General features: G+C 41.9%; 2 protein-coding genes across 6 annotated transcripts in view; one reads left to right on the top strand and one right to left on the bottom strand.

Annotated features, from left to right (window-relative positions):
- CCDC181 (coiled-coil domain containing 181) overlaps positions 1 to 3,934 on the top strand; it is a 36,836-nt gene extending 32,902 nt beyond the window's left edge. For all 5 annotated transcript variants that reach the window (XM_084843153.1, XM_084843152.1, XM_084843151.1 and 2 more), the window contains 2 exons: positions 445 to 599; positions 1,742 to 3,934. In XM_084843153.1, coding sequence (XP_084699279.1) covers positions 445 to 599; positions 1,742 to 1,904 — 318 coding nt within the window. In that variant the 3' untranslated portion in view covers positions 1,905 to 3,934. The remainder of the gene's footprint in view (positions 1 to 444; positions 600 to 1,741) is intronic.
- On the bottom strand, positions 213 to 19,253 carry BLZF1 (basic leucine zipper nuclear factor 1). Its single transcript, XM_084843156.1, has 7 exons — positions 19,170 to 19,253; positions 11,714 to 11,780; positions 10,785 to 11,221; positions 8,802 to 9,001; positions 6,859 to 6,987; positions 5,023 to 5,245; positions 213 to 4,216 (listed from the first exon to the last, which is right to left on the bottom strand). Exons 2-7 carry the CDS (start codon positions 11,739 to 11,741, stop codon positions 4,031 to 4,033), a joined length of 1,203 nt encoding a protein of 400 aa, XP_084699282.1. The 5' UTR covers positions 11,742 to 11,780; positions 19,170 to 19,253; the 3' UTR covers positions 213 to 4,030.
- Between the last annotated feature and the right edge of the window lie 56 nt (positions 19,254 to 19,309).

Here is a 19,309-nt window from a genome sequence, read left to right on the forward strand (position 1 = left end):
CCCAGCAAGTGCCAACCTTCATCTCCGACAGAATTAAGGAGAAAGACTAATAGTGAAGATGGTAGTGTTCTCCATAAGCCCGAGTCCCCTGCCAGTTTCTTTCTGAAAATTAAACTTTGCTCCCATTTCCCAGGTAAGCCCCAGGACAGCAAATATCTGTTTTCAAAACCAAGATTAAAAAGACTAGGAGACAGCTTTTCATTTATATATTTATATATTGAAGAGCCTTAGCTTAAATATCAATGTCTTCTAGTTGCATTTTTATAGGATGACAAAAGGGCTACACCTAAAAATATATCTTGAGTAGGGGAAAACAACTGTCATATTAGTATTTGGAATCAAGTTGCCAACATGTTGTTAATTCATTTGCATCAACCTAAGTTTTGCATGTTTTCCTAATTTTCAAAATGGGAGTAGATTTCTGTGCTTTTTCTTCTTAAATAGCAGGAGAGTAGAAATCCAGAAGAAGCCTTCAGGTCATGGCTTAAAAGAAAGCAACAAGAACAGATGAAAGAAAAAGAGATGCAAGACCTGAAACAGCAGGAAGAATGCATGTTCTTCCTCCCAAGAACAGTGGAAAATGACAAGGCTTATAAACAGTAAGATTTGGAGGGTTGTGTGTGATCTTTCTCTTGTTACTTCCTAAGAGGAGCAATTCCATTTCAGTGTTTAGCAACTTAAGGCACAATCCTATGCATGTTTAGACAGAAAAAAGTCTTACAACTCCCAGCATGCTGGCTGGCAGCCCATACTGGTTGGGGAATGCTGGGAGTTGTAGGACTTTTTCAGTCTAAACATGTATCGTATTGCACCTTTAATTTATATTTTCCCAGGAAGCAGAAGATCAAGGCTTTTGCTCCCATCAGGAAGAGGCTTGCCTCCTCTATTCTTCTCCTACCCAAGATTTTCCTCATCTTTTCTCCCATATGTGTGTGAAAGAAGTATCCTTATATTGCAGGATATGGTGCTGCAACAGGAAGTAAGGGTAATACAGAGCTGTCAAATCAAAATTTTAGAAAACTCAAGACTTTCTACCTGTAGTCTATGCATTCTTTTTCAGAGTGAAATCTGAATGGAAACTGGTTCACCTCTAGGACAGCAGCAAGAGAAGGCAAACTGAACTGCCAGATTAAAATATTAAGAATGCTCAGTTGACTATTTTTAAAACCAATCTGCTTTAAGGTAGAGGAAGGGGGAAAAGAGGGCTTTGGTTCACCCCCCGCCCACTCAAAGTGGTTGGAAGCTTGGCTCAGGAATTATCCACTTGTGGATTAAGCAGTGTTAGGGGCTGTGATACTTCTGTATTGGCCAGCAAGCATGAAACACAACCAGGTCTTCCTTCCAGGTGCCTTTGTAGGAATAAGTCCAGCAGAGGGGATGTCTTGGTTCAAGGATTTAATATTTTGTCAAGACTCTCTTCTGCCTGGTATATAAGTCACAGCATGATGTTCCACAACTTGATAAAAAGCTCCCTTGAGTAATGGGGTCACTCATATCAGAAGCTTAAAAATGTGTATTAGCCTGAATCATTATTAACTACAGCCAGAACCACTAGTGAGCCACCTAGTCAATGTTGTTATGCCTCTGTTCTATCTTCTGATTATGCATTTTGTTCCAGAATGTATAATGTTTTTGCTAAGAATGAAGTAAGATTACTTGCTTCCACCACTTATGGAAGTGGTAATTCAAATGAAATTTGGGCCACTTGATCAGTTCTTCAAACTATTTCATTTCTCTGCAGGTGGTTAAGGAGGAAGAGACAGGAGAAACGAGAAGAGCAACTAGCTGCCAAAGAACGATCAAGGCAGTTCAGGCAGGAAGCCAGAAGAGCAAAACAAATAGAGAACATTCTCTGTTCAATTTCTGAACCAAGATCTCTTCGCTTCACAGACCAATACAGCTGAGGTTTAGAGTCACTAGGTGCCTAAAATATGTCCCTCACACTACCTTATATAGGTTGAGTGGCTGCTTCTTGGAAGCAGCTTCTCTTCTGGTATGTTTCATAGTCCTTCAATAATGGCTTGATTTTCTCAGTCTTGCTTATCTTTCCCCCTCTTAAACTTGGAATAATTCTCTATTTGTGAATGGGTTGGGATGGTGTTCTTAGTTCTATTAAAGCAAAAACAGAATAAATGCCCCCATGGCAATTGCAGTGTAAATTATTCTTAAATAACTTTAAGACCACATTCATCTTCAAGTCAAGCATTTTGTGTGAAAGCTACACTTAAACCAGTGTTACAGCTTGTGCCAAGATGCTATTAGATAGCATTACTGACTTTCTACCAGCATCTAGCCTGGTGTTCCCATCTAGGCATTGCTGCGCTGCTTCAAACTTCTGTCCCAGTGCCCCCTATGTGTTTCTCTTGCTTTATGAAGGGAGAAGGGGATACAATGAGGACTGCATCACAAACTCTGCTATCAATGAAATTCAATGTATTCACCATTTTTCAAGAAGTCTTTTCTGCCCATTCTTGGGTAGTTACTATATATAAGAAGCCATGATTTTTGTATTCCATCTCAAGTGCAGAAGCAGAGGAAACACACATACAGACTGTAAAGTCAAAGAGCTAATGCAATGCACTGGTGAAAGTAGTAAGTATTAGGGAAGAGATGGTGACTAGGGAAGGCTGCTGCTTTCAAGCTTTCTTTGTATTTTTGTGTAGACATTGGCGTTTCGAAGAACAGATAGCCGGTATATGTTTTCAGTGTTTTGTTTCCTCAAAGGGAACAGGAAGGAAAGGCACTTGTTCTCCTGCTCAAGTTTACTAGAATCCAAGCAGTAAATGGAGGGATTTTGATACTTGTTTTTTGTAATGTTCACACCCATACATACAATAGGAATTTTTAAGACGAACATGAGTACTTCACTATTGCAGGACTCTTCTTTGGGAATAGCCCATTTAACTTAGAAATGAGTATACAATAAGTTAGAAAGATTTACAAACATACCAGCTCTGGGAGAGGTACACAATTAACATTTATTGTAAAACTGTCAATGAGTAGAGCAGATTATGTCTAAATGGTAGCAAATCTTGATGCATACACTCCATTAAGCAAAACAGACTGTTACATGTGTGCACACACACACACTATGTCTGCTTGAGCTATTTAAATGATTGTTCCAGAAACAGATTTACATAAAACTAAACTTTTCCTTCTAATCTGGCAGCAGACTTGTTTCCAAATTAAAAGATGAGAAAAGAAACCTACAAGTCTTATTCTCTAAAGGTATAGATAGAAGATCAGTCCAACCATATATAATAGCACCAGTAAAAAGATATCCAAATACAAGATGCCCCAGACACTTGTTCAAGGGCTGTTAAAGCCTGTCTTGTAGAGGTACATAATCCATTGAGAATCAACTGCAATAATTTGCACTACAAACTTGTCATTATTCTTTGGCTTCAATTTTATGAGAACTGTATAGACCTAATGCACTCTGGAACTCATTTAACCTCAGTCAATACCCAAATTAAATCAAGCTCTTTAAGAACAGTTTTATCTAAATATGCATTTAAGCTTTCCTCAAAGTATATATTTGCACCTGCCCCTGTAACAATTGCTAGAACAATACTGGAAATAGATTGTAAAATACTTTTAAGCACTACACTCACCATCATTCTAAATTAAAATAAATACTTCAGTTGACAGAGCTAGCTATCAGAATCTCTTAAAGGAAGTAAAATCCAAAGCTCTAATGCTCAGAGGGTTTCTATAATACTCATTCAGCTTTTCCTTGGAAGAGAAAAAAGTGTGTGAATTCTATTTAAGGGCCTATGTACACTATATCGTGTATTCAAACATTTTCATATTTGCCTGGGAGCAAGTTGCTCTTACTGCATTGTGATTCTAGCCTGCTAAAAACCAGACTTTGATAGCACAACTCCTAAAAAGTCAAATCTGTATAAGAAGTATTTTTCTAATACAACAAGCCCATCCCATCTGAAAAAAGTATAGAAAAGTGAATATAGATCAGTAAGAAAGTAAGCATATTCAGAAACAGCAGCTCTGTCGTTTAGGCAGAGAATTTTTAAAGAGCTATCAGTTCTCCCTGGCAGTGACTGCAGCAGTTGAAAGTTATATTCTCATATCTAGTGTATGGGTGGAACCGTCCAATATTCTTCTTTGGTGAAAGGAAAGACGATGCTGAAGACTCGGCAAAAGGAAGTTCTGGTGCTGCTTCTGTACAGGTGCCAGGATCCAGCATTCTTAGTACCTGGAAGAAAATAAGCAGAATGTTGAAAGTCTTCTGTTTTACATGAAGAGCTCCCTCACTTCTTGCCATCAGCAAACCCCTTGCCTATCTTGTAAGCAGCAGTGGCCTATTTCTGATACTGCCCTGGGCTGGGGGAGAGCTGCTCTAGCTTCAGTGGCAGATGGGGCAGCTCCAGAGATCAGTGTTCACCTGTCACTAGAACTGTTACAGCCAGTCCTGTTACAGTGCAGTTCGGAGGCTGCAGCTGCTTTTGCATAGGCTGCAGACGGCTTATGCGCTGCCATATTGCATTGCAGCCTATGGAATAAATCCTTGGAAAGTAATGAAATGGAAAGGATAAAAGAGGATGTTTGTTAGGTTTGAGGAAGTAAATAGAATTCAACATAGCCTCTGAAGGGTAAAATTCATTTGGAGTAAAGGCAGAATAATATGTATTTGAGAGTAAACATGCATAGGTGAGGACAATAATTGTTCTCATCAAAGGTGTGGGCTACAAAAACAAACGATTTCTACCCCTCTGCTGCTCTCCCTTTCCCCCTTAACTTGCTGTTCAGGGCTAGGACAACTGTCCCATCTTTCATTGAACAGGCCTGGTAAACTGGGATTTCTTAAGTTTGTGAATATACGTTCTTGTATTCAGAGTATGAAAATGCTGTTGGATCAGAGTAAAAGCTCATTCTCTCAGCAGTAGTTGTGATCCAATAAAAAGGAGTTGCTTTGCGTTTCTGGAAAGCGAGCTTGAAATTGCATCCTCTTAATGCTCAAGAGAAGGGTAACGTTATGCTACAACGAAGGGCTTTTTTTACCATTTCAGCCATTTTCTCAGCAGGAGTGTTACAGAGTTCGGAGGGCGACGAGCCCTTTTTTGGACTCTTGGTGCTATTGCTGTTTCCAAGAAGGTGTGAGGTCACTGCTCTAGCAAGTTTATGATTTACAGCTGCTAGTTCTGCTGTACTATAAGGCTGTGCACTAGGATAGTAAGTTTGCTGCCTTCCCCATTGCAGAGAAACCAGCAGCTCCTCCAGCAACCTGTATAAGAAACAAGAAAATTGATTTTAATGATGAACATTCTAGACCACAGTGAGAAGTTTTAGCAGGTCACAAGGTGGCAGGATGTGCAGTCCTAGGATGGGGATGGGATATGGCAGCCAGCATCCAAATGCAGCAAACATATGGTACAATCTTGCTGCTGATGTAAGGAGACAGCTTTGTGTAGTTTTTTGCCATGGTTTTGGATAAGAAATATGGTGTGAAGAAAACCGCTGGTGTGACCTACAGAGCCTCTGCAACCCTTGACTGAAAGGGGAGGTCATCACAGAAGGGCCAGGTAGGTTAGAGTACCAATCTAACCATGCTTATTTCCAAAGGGGGTCAGTTGAGTGGAAGAGAATGCAGATAGTGACAAGCCTCTCTCTTTGTATATGTGGCCTCAACCCACATCAAGTAACTAGGACAGAAACCTCTAAATATGAGCGGACCCTTTTCAATCCCCCTTATCCACATGGAGTAAGGTTTTCATATTTTGGATAACTCTGATGATTAAACATAAGATACATGGGCACATGCTATGAAAATCAAGCTTACCAGGCAATGCTAATAACTAGATAATATGGCAGTCTGCAAAAACTAACGTTGTGCAATAATTTAACTAGTTCCAGAGGGGTAGCCATGTTATAGTCTGATCTAACAAACACAGAATCTTGTGGCATCTCAAAGATTAACAGATGTAGTGTGGTGTAAGTTTTCTTGGACAAGCACTCTTCAGATTTATGAAGTGATCTTCAGTTGGCAGACATTACACACACACACACGCGTGCGCGAAAATAAGAGGAAAATAAATAGTGGGGCTAAATGACCATGAAATGCAAGATGTACAATTTGGTAATTGTATGCAAAGTTCAAATGTGTATGATATACACAGTGACAATCCATAACAGTGGTTAAAGGCAACATAAACATCTTAATTTTGCTATGTTAATTAGTGGGAGAAGAAACCATTGGGTTACATCCAGACTAACTTATTTACACCTAGTTGCCATTGCAATCAGTAGGGCTTAAATTAGTCATGACTTATTTTTCACATTGATTTCTACGTTTAGATCCAACCCAGTGTCTTGATTTAGGCCTACTTGAATAGAATAAAACTTCCGATACACTCTAGTTCAGCGATTTTATGCTGGAGTTTCACTTTGAAGTTCCTTTGTTGAAGAACAGCAGCTTGGTCAGCATCATCATGGGAGATGGAAAATTTCCCCCGCTGGTTTCTGAGTGTTGCCATTTTTTGTGTCACATTTGTGGCCATTTACTGTTCTGCATAGAGACTGACAGGCGAGAGCAAAGCTAGGGTGATTGTGTTATCGCCTATTCTGTTGTGAATGATCCCTGTGCTTATTTTGTATATATTGATGCTACCTCTTGCATTGCACGGCCATTTGGGCCCACTGTTTATAGGCAGATACATATTATAGGTGATCTGCTATTTGGGCTCTACTCCGTGAAAGCTTATGCAACAATAAGCCTTTAAGATGGTACAGGGCTCTGCTGTTTTGTTTTGAATTAATGATCCACAAGTGGTAATGGAAATTGCTCAGGTAGGATTTTAGCAGGAACTATCAGAAACTAGAAACAAGATATTTTCATACTTTTGTGCAGCAATCATTTCTTGGCGAAACTGGTCACGTTCACTTAACAGATCCTGAATTGCACTTTGTGCATCCCTGGTTTGACGCTGGAGAATTGCTCTGGAGTTAGTCAACTCATCAGTCATGACTCTGTAGAAGAAATCCCAGATGTCTCAGGCAGGTAATGTAGATCCATCTGCTTAAAGTTCTAGTTTATACAGTACATTAGCAGATAACTTACTGTTAATTCTTACTCTGCACTCTGAACTGATCAGTTGATTGGAAATTACGGGGGAAACCAGCTTATTTTATACACCAAATTTGACAAACTTTGATCCTAAGTACACTACGTTATGACATTTATCCAACTTTTCCCCCAGAAGGAGCTCAGGGGAGCATATACAAAATTCTCATTTAATAGTCAATAATTCTGTGAGGTAGGTTGAGAGATGGCGGCCTGGGGCCAATTATTCAGCTTTTTTGCTGAGCTGGGATTTCACCCTAATGAAAGGGCCAGTGTGGTGCAGCGGTTAGAGTTAAGAGTGTTGGACTGGGGCCCAGGAGACCAAGGTTCTAGTTGCCAGAAGTTCACTGCGTGACTTCGGGCCAGTCACTGACTCTCAGCCTAACCTACCTCACAGGGTTGTGAGGATAACATGGAGAGGAGGAGTATCATGTACATGTCAGGAGCGCCCTAGCGGCCTCTTTCAGTCTACTCCAATAGCCAACTCAAGACACAGACAAAAGGATTCTTTTCAAGCCTTTAATGCTTTTACAACTTAATGACTCTTTCAGATGCCAATCACCAGTGACTAAGCAATGAACAGCAGAGTAGCCTATGCTCCGGGTTAGGCAGTTGGTCCCTGTTTGAAGGAGAATCACTTGCAGACCCTGAACTTATGGGCTAGGGAGAGTTCCTCCCTCTTTCCCTTGGGCCCACGGGACGCGACCATTGCCTGCATGCCAAACGGGTGCTACGCCTCCTTTCCGCGCCCTCCATCGCTCCCTGCGTCTGCGTCGAACATCTAGCAAGCCCCCCTCCCGCACTCTCTCACTGCCAGGGTCATTATCTATCCCAGGAATGCTGGCAGGAGGAATCTCTGCCAGCTGCTGTGCCTGTGAGGGATGAGTGAGCTCCTCTCCCACGGATTGCTGTTCCTCCTCAGAATCAGACCTGCTATGGGGTTCTATGGGCTCAGTTTCCACCCTGACAGTACACCGCTTTGGGCTCCTTGGAGGAAAGGTGGGATATAAATGTTAAATAAATAAATAAATAAATAAACAAATAAAAAAAATTAATGTCACCATGGTCCAAGTCAGACACCTTATCCACTATATCACATTAGCATTTTCATTGTGGAAATCTGATTACAATCAATGGGCTTATCTTCCTAGCTACAATCCAGCAAAGGACAAGACAACAGTAAAGTGGATGAGTAATTTTAGTCATGTTCTGGGTTAGGCCCCTAAACTGCTTTTTAACTTTCAGGTTAAAAAATGCTACTGATGAAGAATTGGTATTTAGGATTGCAAAGCAAGCCAACACAAGTTTAGTGGAGGAAGGCTGATACCCAAAGAAAGAGGAATACAGATCTGCTGCATATAACATGCTCCCTGTTCAACCTCATAAGCAAGCCAAACAGGGAAGCAGCTGGGGTCAACAAGGTGGGCTGTGAGCAACTCAGCATTATAAGGTCCCGGACTGTACTATTTGAGGCTGCCATCTGGCAACAGCAAAGTGAGCAGCAGTCTTCAGCAAGCTTATCCTTCTCGGTCAGCTTTCACCCCACCAAATACACTGCTACACCACCTATTGTAAATTGCTTAGACACTAGACAAGTCTGACATCTGATTTTGGGGAAATATCACACAAAAGGTATTTCCACATCTGTGGTCACTTACACCTTATGTAGATGCACAACCATTTCTCAAGATAGCCTTTAAGAAGGATTGATGCACAATACCTGCTTGCTAGGAATTTGCTCCGCCAAACATCACATTGTATAGACATCCGCTCTAACTGTTCAGATAGCTGAGACACGTTCCGCCCCAGGGCTTCATTTTCAAGGATCAGCTGATTTTTTTCACGAGCCATGCGTTCAAAGTGATATTGCAAATCATCTCCAACAGAAGCAACAAGTAACTTCTTCAACTCCCGATTGACCTACGGCAAGACAATATTCCCGGCTAATATTGCAGTTATTAAGAAAGATGCTAGGAGGCCCCTGTTCAATGCTGGTCATTTTTTAACTGATTTGCTTTTATGTTTATTATAATTTTGTCTTGTATTTTATCATTGTTAGCCACCTTGAACACCATTTATGTTGGAAAGGCAGGATATAAAATAAATAACATTCATAGTAATCATTTATAGGATACATCAAGAATAAATAGCTGTGCAGTCTGAAATATGCACAGCTACCTGAACAAGCTTGCCAACATGCCCAAAATATTTTATGTTAGTGTAGTGTGGCTGCATATATTAACAAATATAATTTGCCCCGGAGTACAAACCCTGCTTTTCCCTTCTGCTTTGCCAGGCTTTGAATAAGGCAGTTCTTCCACCTTCAGATTTCCTCCATGCCTGCTGGTAGAAGTGCTCTGTAAGTGAGCTTAGTGCTCTCTCCAATGTCTATGCCTCCAGTATGCACTGATAATTTTAAAAGCTAGATGTAAGGAGCACATTCATGTGGAATAATTAACATGCTCAAATGCACTAGCTATCTGTATGGTCCCTGCATGCCCCCCCACTGCCCCAGGACAAATAGCAGGTTGCAGGGGGTGGGAGGGACAGGACCTGTTTCTCTTTACCCACATGGCAGTTACTAAGTTTTTAAAATAAACATAGGCAATTCTCATTATGGATCTCATTTGCACCCAAATGTGCATTTGGACCACCTGAAATGTTCTACTCCTCTCACAAATTTTTTCATAGGGGGTAGGAGAAATAAAAAGATATAGTGGACAGATATGTGGCAGAATTGGTCCTTAAGGTCCACCAGCACACACCCTCTCGCTGGCTGGGTTCACACAACATGCTAGCCCACACTCAGTGGTTGAGTGTGGGTTGTTTTGAACTGTGGGTTGTTTGTTGAACTGTGGGTGAGCGTGTTGTCTGAACCCAGGTTGGCTTGTTAACCATGCCTTGTTGGCCACCCTGAACAACCCAACAACAAACCATGGGTTCTCAAGGTGGCTTGTTCGAGAAAAACATGCCACACCATGGGAAATGTCCTGTGTTTGGACAGCATGCTCACCTACAGTCATATTCCAGATGATTAACATGACCACAACTATCACAATTACACACTTATGGCCAATTTAGATGCGACTGTCATCTTACAGCACCATCTAAAAGTCATTACCTGCATAGGAATTCCACCCAGCTAGTACAGTTAAAAGATTCTTAATCAGTGTATGGACCCATCTGCTTGTAGTACCTGCATTCCAGCATACACACAGCTGGCATACAGCTGCTCCTGGTGCAGGGGGTAAGATTAATTTTAACAGAACACTGGATGTGTGGTGCCAGACTTGGTCAGCCCCTTCATTTTGCATTAAATACTCATGTTTGATGGCACAGTATAACTTAATGACTTGGATACAATCCTAAATACACCTATTTGGAAGTAAGCCCCATGGGGCACAAATTAACTTCTGAATAAATATGCATAGGATTGCGCTAAGAAAAGAAGACAAAGTTATTGAAAGGGGGTTTCTTGCATCTTGCCATTAAGCATATGAACTACACTACCAGGACAATACAGATTTTTTCAAGGCACGGTAGGTCTCCTGTTTAGTTATAAAAGACCGAACCACTGCCATTGCTATGACTGGTTTTGCCCTGAAACATGGATAGTTGTTAGTTACTTATATTGCAGTTACCTGCTCCAAGCTCATTGTATACACTGGTACTTAAAAAAAATGGTGCAATGGGTCAAGCCTACCTCTGTTTGCACATGGAGTTGATTGGAAAGGCCTTCCTTATCCTGTAGCAATCTTCTTTCTGAGTTTTTGAGCTTTCCTATTTCACTTTGTAGCTCCAACAGCTCTTTCTTATTATCTGAAATTCCCTCTGATAGAGTGGAGGTCTCTCTTTGATGTCCTACAGACTTTGATGCCTTTGGATTTTTGGCAGGAACCACATGGTTTATAGCAGCTTTGGGAACCAGTATTCGTACAGCTTCAATTTCCATTGCCTTATCACCATATATCTTCCCTAGCTGAAGTACTCCAGGACTTAGGGAAGGAAGCACTTTCTTGTGTGGGCTTCGGTGGGCATGGCTGGTTGTGGTATGGACTACTTCAACAGATTTTGGTGGCTGCTCCATTTCCATGCCATCGCCAGGTCCACGGATGGGTGAGGTGGCATATTCAGCTGAAGCTTGGAGACAGAAAGGTTAACATTCAAAATATATGTGAATGAAAAAAAAAATAGTTGTCATTGGGTTGCATCTAAAGTTTCCCTTTATCGGGAGGAAAAGGAACCTTTGGGAGCAGCCCATTGCATTTCTCCCTGTAAAAAAAGCACTTATGCAAGTGTGGAAGGGCCATAGTTAATCAAATTAGGAATCCAAAACAGAAAGAATGCCTATTGCAGAACTAGACACAATGCCAATTAAAATAATGGTTTGCTAAATTATATTAAAAGCATTCATATTTAAATGCTCAGCACCACCAGAAAACATGTAAAGAGAACCTAAACAACTGTCTCATGCCAAAAAAATCAACATCCAGCATCCCTGACAAAACGACTTCTTGGTCGTGTAGGAAATATTTTTTTGCTGAAGTTTGTACCAATTCCTTTCATTTACAAATATCTGCAGAATGCCACTTGCGATGCTATGTTTAGTTTTGAAAAAGGATGAACACTTACTGTTTTCTGTATTTTGTAGAGTTGTCATTTTGTTGATGGTGCTGCACACAAGAAACAAGTACTAAACCTTAAAAAAAGAGGAAAAATGCATCAGTTACATGTCATAGCTGCTAATTCTCTTGAGCAGCATGCAGAACCAATAGTGCTTAACTGATTGCACTACAGTGACCCAACCCAGAAAAGAAGATCCTCTGCATGCAAGCAGCCTCCCACCCATACAGCTGACAAGGACACAGATGTCTGAAGTGCCTAGATGCATCTACTGATGTGGATACGCATCCCATTCAGGGCCATCAGCTGGTTAGTTATTTTAAATATGTTTATACTGCATTTCTAAAAATATATTAAAAGCAGTTTAGAGTGAAACAAATCACACCCCAATGCAACAAAAGCAAGTTAAAGAATAAAACTAGTAAGAACATGAATGAGGATATCCTTTATTTCATTGGATTAATTCCTGCATACACTGTACCTGTGATTATTTTTTTTTGTTGGGTTATATGAATGAGATTATTCAAATCCAAAAACATGAAATAGTTTGGAACTTACTGATTCCAAAGTAATATTAGCTGTAAATGGCAGTGCCCAAAACTTCCAGTTTTAAGATACCAATTAGCCAAAATATGAACAGTAGTGAAATTGGTGAAATTTGAGTGTGTGCACTTGAGAGATGGCAAGAAAAGGATGTTTCAATAAACATGGTTCCCCTTTAATGAATTCATCAGGTTAAGTACAATTTAGACTTTAATCTGTACAGCTCTCTTCTTACAGTTAAATGCATTTATAGGTATTTGATGTATATATTTTATAATAACAAAATACACACCCTACAAATAGTCTAGAATTACATAAACCAGTAAAAACCATTCATGCAGCATTAAAGCTATACATACAGTTAGAAATAAAACAAGTAAGAACAGCAGTCATCTGTAAAAACCCTGGAGAATAAAAACATCTTCATTTGACATCCAAATGATAAAGAGTTGGTACCAGTTGAACATGTCTGGGGTGGGTATACTGTTTGTTATATTGTTATATTTGTTTCAAATTTTGTTGTGATTTATATTTTCATAGTAAGCCACCTTGAATTTATTTCTCCATAGACAGGTGGGATATAAATGTCCAACTAAAATAAATAATATAAATAATACATTCCATAACCAAGGCACAATCACTGAAGTGGTCAAGTTTCCAGTCACTACCTGGCTCATTTCTGAAGGTGGGGGCACCTAAGGTCTCCGATACAGATCTTGGGGTTGGCAGGTTCATAAGGAAGAGGGCAGTTTTCAAATACCAGGTCCCAATAGGTTTAGAGCTTTAAAGGTTAAAAGCAGAATAAGATGTGCCCAGAAACACACTGGAAGCCAATTAAGCATTTTAAACAACAACATTGGTGTAATACAGCCAAACTATTAACTGTGATGTGCCAATAGGACTGCCATGTTCTGGACCAGCTGAAGTTTCCAAACAGTCTTCAAGGGGAGCTCCACATACAACACTTTGCAGTAATCTAACCTGCTATTGCTGTCTAGGAGGAACCACAGCTGGTGCACCAGCCTAAGCTGGTGAATGGTGCTTCACGCTATGGAAGCTATTTAGACATCCAACGTAAGGGCCAAATAACAGCAACCCCCAAATGAGAAACTGCTTAAGAGGGAGTGTGACCCCAGCCAGAGTAAGTAGGATACCACCTCCTAAGAACAATGAACCACCAACAGGACCTCAATCTTGCCTGGACTAAGCTTCAGTTTATTAGCCGTCATCCCACCCATTATTGATTCCGGGCTCTGGTTCAACATATCCACTGCTTTAGTTGGCTGTGATGAAAAGGAGAAATAGAGTTGGGTGTCATTAGCATACTGATAGCACCTCACCCCAAACTTCTGACAACATAGGGGATAGCACAGACTTGTGAAATAGCATGGCACCAAATACAGTTCCCCAGCACCATCTTCTGGAATCTCCCTGCCAGGCAAAAGTGGAACCACCAGAGAACACTGCCCACACCCTGGACAGGCATTCTAGAAGGATACCATTGTTGATAGTATTGGAGTCTGAAGAGACAAGACAAGAATCAACAGGGTTGCACTCCCTGTCTCTCTCTTCAGTGGTCATCCATGAGGATGACCAGATTCTGTGCCAAACTGGACTGAGATAAATTCATATGATTAGTGTCCTCCAAAGCATCCAAAAGCAAGGAGACCCTGTCTGGCTAAATGCCTTGCCCCCAAAAGAAAGGTTCGCAACAGTCTTGAGAGCTGATGCAGTTATCTAGGTCCAGGGAAGGTTTCTGAAGGCGTGGTCTCATGACTACCTGTTTCAAGGTGTCTGGGAGCACACAAGGTTATGAACTAGTTGCTTGCTGTTACAGCTACATATCCATAGGCTTAGAGCTGCTTTAAAAACAACAACCCTGAAAGGGCAGGTTTCCTTTCCTTCCAGAATTTAATTCAGCACAATATTTTACAATTGCTGAAAGGTTATTGTGACTAATGCACAAGCACATTTTAAAATCCTCTGCATGTGTGAGATGTCACAATCCATTTTCAGTGGAAAACATTACTACTTACCCTGAAAGAAATGTGGACATAGCTATAGGCATAGGAAGACGCCTTATATCAAGTCAGAACATTGGTCCACCTGGCTTAGTAGTGTCACTGATTTGGCAGTGACTTTCCTGATTTTCAGATAGGGCCGGGTCGTTCCCCCACCCCGCCCCCCAGTGATGCCTGGAGTTGAGGCTGGGGCCTTCTACATGTAAAGCACATGCTCTGCCACTGAGTTATGGCCCTTCCCCATTATATATAAAGATGGGATGGAGATAACCTGTACTTTTTTTTTTTTTAATGGACGGTTTGAAACTTGGTTCACAATCCTGTGCCCATCTCACACATGGTAGCTTATTATTACTATTAACTTCCTGAGTCGTTTCCCACTGCAAAAAACAGTCTCGAAGCAACTTACACAAACACAGAAATTCATAATTCATATTACACTCCCCCAATATAAGCCATAATTGGCACAATAATACAAATAAAAGTAAACACCATAAAAAACTAATCTAAAAACAATACAATATGAAAAGTGTTAACCCACAATGAACAGCTTCCCCTTCCCCCCTCAGCAGCCTGGAATGAACACCACAAAAGCAGCATGCAAGTCACTGGAGCAAAATGCTTTTGCACTACAATGCAGCAGACAGTGCTGGCTCCAGGATGTTGAGGGTCCTTGGGCAAGCCCCCTCCACGGCCCTCCTCCTTCACTGAGTCTACTTTGTCACCACCATTGTCACCAGTTGCTCTTGCTCCGCATCCTCTTTCTCATCATTGCTACCACTTGCGTGCTTGACAGGCAGAGAGCCAGTGAGCATTCATGCAGGGGCATCTACTGCTCCTCCTTCTCACCACCAGCACCACCACCACCACGGTTGTCTGGGCCAGAGCAAGAGGCAGGTGAACAAGTAGAGTGCAATGGTGAAGAGGAGGCGCAATGCCCAGGGACTCTTGGGTGTGGGCCCTTGCTTGGGTGTGGGCCCAGCAAAATGTCCAAATGGCTGGAGAAAGAAGTATGTCTTTGCCTGACGATGCAGAGATGATAATGTTAGCATCAGGTGAGCTCCGTTAGGGGGAGCATTCCATAAATCTGGGGCTATCACACAAAAGGCACATTCCCAAACTGCCAGCCCCTGAGCTTCTATTGGAAGGGGGCACACAGAGAAGGGCCTCTGAAACCAGCATCAGGGACCAGGTAGGTCAGTGCATCTTATCATGGAAATGCTTGTGAAAACAGATTATGTTGCTTTTACATTCAGCATAGGATTTTATTGTAGTAGTAATCGGGGACTTGAATTTCCCCGATATTTGTTGGGAGACAAATTCTGCAAAACATGGCCTCTCCAGGAAATTCCTGAGTTGTGTGGCGGATAACTTCCTCCTGCAGAACGTAGAGGAAGGAACGAGAGGATTGGCTATCCTTGACTTGATCCTAACCAACAGAGATGACTTAGCGGATAAAGTAGCAGTTACAGGAACTCTGGGGGAAAGCGACCATGTTGTACTTGAGTTCTTGGTTAAGGGAAGCAAAAGCCGAGTGTAGCAAAATGCATACCCTGGATTTTAGGACAGCTGATTTTAATAAACTCAGAACAATGATCAGTAAGGTCCCATGGCAAGCAACACTAACAAGAAAAGGAGTCCAAGATGGGTGGGAGCTTTTAAAAAAGGAAATTCTCAAGGCACACTTACAAACAATTCAAACAAGAAGAAAAGGTGGAAGACAACAGAAGAAGCCAATGTGGCTTCACAAAAAGCTTAGAGATGACCTGAAAACAAAAAAGGACACATATAGGAAGTGGAAAGAAGGCCAAGCAACAAAGGAAGAGTACAGGCAGGTAGCACAGAATTGCAGGGATGGTGCCAGGAAGGCTAAAGCTGAGAACGAGCTGAGGTTAGCAAGGGATGCTAAAAGCAACAAAAGGCTTTCTTCAGCTATGTGCATAGTAAAAGGCAGAGGAAAGAAATGGTGGTTCAGCTATTAAATAAGGATAGCAAAATGATAACAGATGACAAAGAAAAGGCAGAGGTGCTCAATTCCTACTTTGGCTCAGTCTTCTCCCAAAAGAGGGTCTATGATCCCCCTGGCAAAGGCGAAGTACAGGCTGAAGGGGCAGGATTGCAGCTGGAGATCGATAGGCATATGGTCAAGGAACACCTCATTACTTTGAATGAGTTCAAATCTCCAGGGCCAGATGAACTGCATCCTGGAGTAATAAAGGAACTGGCAGAAGAACTCTCAGAGCCACTGTCTATTCTCTTTGAGAAATCATGGAGGACAGGTGAAGTGCCAGATGACTGAAGGAGGGCTAATGTTGTCCCTATCTTCAAAAAGGGTAAAAAGGAGGCACCTGGGAGCTACAGACCAGTCAGTCTGACAGCAATCCCTGGGAAAATTTTGGAGCAGATGATAAAGCAATCCATCTGTAAGCACCTTGAAAACAATGCAGTGATTACTCAAAGCCAACATGGATTTGTCAAGAACAAATCCTGCCAGACGAATCTGATCTCATTTTTTGATCAAGTAACCTCCCTTGTGGACTGTGGGAATGCTGTAGACGTAATATACCTTGACTTCAGAAAAGGTTTCGACAAAGTGCCCCATGATATCCTGATGAGCAAACTAGCTCAAAGTGGGCTAGATGAAACAACCATCAGGTGGATCCACAGTTGGCTACAGACTCAGACTCAGACTGCTTATCAATGGGATTTTCTCAAACTGGGGAGTGGTAACGAGTGGGGTACCACAGGGCTCAGTCCTGGGCCCAGTGCTCTTCAACATTTTTATTAATGACTTGGAGGAGGAGGTGCAGGGAATGCTGATCAAATTTGCAGATGACACAAAATTGGGCAGGAAAGCTAATACTTTGGAAGACAGAAACAAAATTCAAAGTGATCTTGATAGACTGGAGCGCTGGGCAGAAAACAACAGAATGACATTTAATAGGGATAAATGCCAAGTTCTGCCCCTAGGAAAAAGAAACCAAATTCACAGTTACAAGATGGGGAATACTTGGCTCAAGAACACTACATGCGAGAAGGATCTTGGAATTGTTGTCGATCACAAGCTGAATCTGAGCCAACAATGTGATGTGGCTGCAAAAAAGGCAAATGCTCTTTTGGGCTGCATTAATAGCAGTATAGCTTCCAATTCCCGGGCAGTACTAGTTCCCCTCTACTCAGCACTGGTTAGGCCTCATCTGGAGTACTGTGTCCAGTTCTGGGCACCACATTTTAAGAAGGGTGCAGACAAACTGGAGATGGTTCAGAGGAGGGCAACAAAGATGATCAGGGGACTGGAAACAAAGCCCTATGAAGAGAGGCTGAAAGAACTGGGCATGTTTAGCCTTGAGAAGAGAAGACTGAGGGGAGATATGATAGCACTCTTCAAGTACTTGAAAGGTTGTCACAGAGAGGAAGGCCAGGATCTCTTTTCGATCATCCCAGAATGCAGGACACGGAATAATGGGCTCAGGTTACAGGAAGCCAGATTCCGGCTGAACATCAGGAAAAAATTCCTGACTGTTAGAGCAATACGACAATGGAACCAATGACCTAGGGAGGTACTGGGCTCTCCCACACTGGAGGCATTCAAGACAAGGCTGGACAGCCATCTGTCAGGGATGCTCTGACATGGATTCCTGCATTGAGCAGGGTGTTGGACTCGGTGGCCTTGTAGGCCCCTTCCAACCCTACTATTCTATGATTCTATATTCATACTCCACTTGGCAACACCAATAAGAACATATGATCCCATATAGTTTGGTGAAAAGCACCAGACACCGGCTACTGTCATACATCATGCCATCAGCTCTGAACTAGCCCAGTATCAGTGCTTTGTAAGATGCAAAAGTTGAAGAATGCAGGCAGACTGTTATTTTGAAATAGGAAGTTGACTAAGGTTGCAATTCTATTAACATGTAGGCAGTAACTCCAAATAAACTCAGTGGGACTTAATTTGAATAAACATGCAAGGGCTATCAGGTTACTTCTAGTTTCTTCAGAGTTCAGTCTCCCACACCACCTTAGTTTCAGGGGCTAGTTTTACTATTAGGCAGAGCTAAATAGCCTCCTTAAGTAGCTGATTTTGTGTGTTATGAAAAGGCTACAAATAGTTATTTAATTTATAATTGTTTCATTTTGTAATGTCAGGGGACAGGTGCTTGTAGGATTTTGTACCTCAGGTACTACAATAACTTAGCTGATCTTGGGTACTATACACCTTGGTTTGGAGGGCTCTCTATCTGCTGCTGTGCCTCAGGCAACCTGATGCCTTGGTCCAAGCCCTAATATTTCCATATTCCACCCACTGGGCAATTGGCCCTTGAAACTGTTCTCTAGAGATTTGCACTTTTAAGCCTTGTTTACCATTGACAAGCCCAAAGCAGTGCACCACACAGTAGGAAACCAAGTTGTAGTGCCTTTTATTAAACATAAAGCAATCAGCACAGCGATGATTGCATGCTGTTGAATAGGTTGTGGCTTCTGTGACTGTGTCCGATTTCATTAAATACCCATGGAGTTACATGGAACCTTTCAGCCCCCTCTCGTCCTAAGCACATTTATGCACATTTACCTGGGAGCAGGTGGGGTTGAATTCACTACTTATTGTAGATTTACATCCCTTCCCCTCCAGATGTTTTGATCCACAAACCCCAGAATTCCTGACCATGCTATCTGGGAATGATGGGAATTGAAGTCCCAAACATCTGGAGGGCACCAGGATGGGGAAGGCTGGCATATAGTGCCACAGGACCCCCACCCGCAACGAGACAAGCCGATTCTAACAAGCTGATCTTAACTGCGTGTCTCTTCCACGGTATGATTTCAACGGGACCCGCTTCTCAGTAAGGAAGGGTTTAGATATACGGCTGGATACAAACGACCCACCTCACCCCACTTACCGGCCGCCCGTCTCACTCTCTCCACACAAGCAGCTCCGGCTTTCTCACTCTCGTCCCTCATTCATTCTTCCGCCTCCTCGAAGTAATAACTTCCGATCGACTGGCTTCCGTGTGTAGAAATATATTAATAGACTCACACA

The sequence above is a fragment of the Heloderma suspectum genome, chromosome 3 (genome assembly GCF_057233095.1).
Source record: "Heloderma suspectum isolate Gila_16-S chromosome 3, 16-S_ref, whole genome shotgun sequence".
In the NCBI taxonomy this organism is placed as follows: domain Eukaryota; kingdom Metazoa; phylum Chordata; class Lepidosauria; order Squamata; family Helodermatidae; genus Heloderma; species Heloderma suspectum.